Below are 1456 nucleotides of genomic sequence, written 5' to 3' on the forward strand. Positions count from 1 at the left end.
GTATAAAAATATAACAAATGTAAAAGAGCAATAAAGGAGAACACTTGGATAGCGAACGTTGAGTGATAGAGCGAATATCGATAATCTAAAACATGACAAAACTGAAAACACAAAATAATAACAAATAAAATAAAATGAAAAAAAGGGAAATAAATAGAAAACAAATCTATGTACAAAAACTTTGGACCACTACTCAGTCTTGGTAAACCGGTTCCACGAGAGTGACTTCTTTAGGCTAGGTCACCCTCTCTGGGTAATGTTTTAGCCTCTAGCCATTTACTTTGAATACTCTCCCATCGGTTGGGTCAGTGAACTCAATAGAAACATTGGGAAAGACAATTTTCACAACATATGGGCTAGTCCACCTCGATCTCAGCTTTCCAGGGTGGAGATGCAAACGGGAGTCATAATGATGCACTCGTTGGTTTGGCTCAAATTCTTTTCTTAGAATCTGCTTGTCATGAGCCGATTTCATTTTAGCCTTGTAGATCCTAGAGTTTTCATAAGCATCGTTCCTTAAATCCTCAATTTCTGACAACTGAAGCTTACGATTGAGTCCTGCTGCCTTGAGATCAAAATTCAGGCTTTTAACTACCCAATAAGCTTTGTGTTCCGGGTCAACAAGAAGGTGGCAGGCTTTTCCATAGACTAGCCTGTAAGGAGACATACCAAGCTGAGTTTCGTGAATACCAATCTTTGCGGTCAGGATTAGCAGTCTTTTCTAAGATTTGCTTAATTTCTTGGTTGGCTAACTCGGCTTGGCCATTTTTCTGTGGGTGATAAGGCAGTGCAACCTTATGAATTACACCATACTTTTGCATTAAGGTCTCAAAAGAATAGTTGCAAAAATGGGCACCTTGATCACTTATGATAGCTCGTGGTGTACCAAACCTAGATGGCACATTTGCCTTTAAGAATTTCACAATAGTTGTGTTATCATTATTTCGACAAGGCATAGCTTCCACCCATTTTAAGACATAGTCTATGGTGAGGAGACAGTAAAGGTAGCCTGACGAAGGTGGAAATGGTCCCATAATGTCTACCCCTCCCCCCCAACAATTGAATATTTCTATTACAAGAATTGGGTTTAATGGCATCATGTGTCGCTGGGACAGAGCACCTAATTTCTAACACCTTTCACATGATCGACAAAAATTGTTAGTGTCTTTGAACAAAGCGGGCCAATAAAGACCACACTGTAAGATTTTTGTAGCAGTCTTTTTCATAGAAAAATGACCACCACAAGCATCATTATGGCAAAATTTCAAGACACTAAAAATTTCATCATCTGGAATGCAACATCTGATAATTTGGTCGGGGCAATACTTAAAAAGATATCGATCGTCCCAATTGAAGTTACGAACCTCGACCAAAAATTTACGTTTATCTTGTGCACTCCATACAATTGGAAGTTTTCTAGGCACTAAGTAATTAACAATATGAGTGTAACATGAAA

The 1456-nt window shown here is 38.5% G+C and overlaps 1 protein-coding gene across 1 annotated transcript; it reads right to left on the reverse strand.

The window, feature by feature from the left end:
- Positions 1-268: 268 nt before the first annotated feature.
- LOC133779532 (uncharacterized) lies at positions 269-1034 on the reverse strand. The gene is made up of 2 exons (XM_062219486.1): positions 892-1034; positions 269-653 (listed from the first exon to the last, which is right to left on the reverse strand). Exons 1-2 carry the CDS (start codon positions 1032-1034, stop codon positions 269-271), a joined length of 528 nt encoding a protein of 175 aa, XP_062075470.1.
- Between the last annotated feature and the right edge of the window lie 422 nt (positions 1035-1456).

This window comes from Humulus lupulus, chromosome 5 (genome assembly GCF_963169125.1).
Source record: "Humulus lupulus chromosome 5, drHumLupu1.1, whole genome shotgun sequence".
NCBI lineage: Eukaryota > Viridiplantae > Streptophyta > Magnoliopsida > Rosales > Cannabaceae > Humulus > Humulus lupulus.

Excerpts from the sequence above, each read along its gene's own strand:
- LOC133779532 (XM_062219486.1), bottom strand. The coding sequence starts at position 1,034 with ATGGGACCATTTCCACCTTCGTCAGGCTACCTTTACTGTCTCCTCACC. Across the intron at positions 654-891 it reads AAGGCAAATGTGCCATCTAG|GCTAGTCTATGGAAAAGCCT; the intron begins GTTTGGTACACC and ends GTCTCCTTACAG.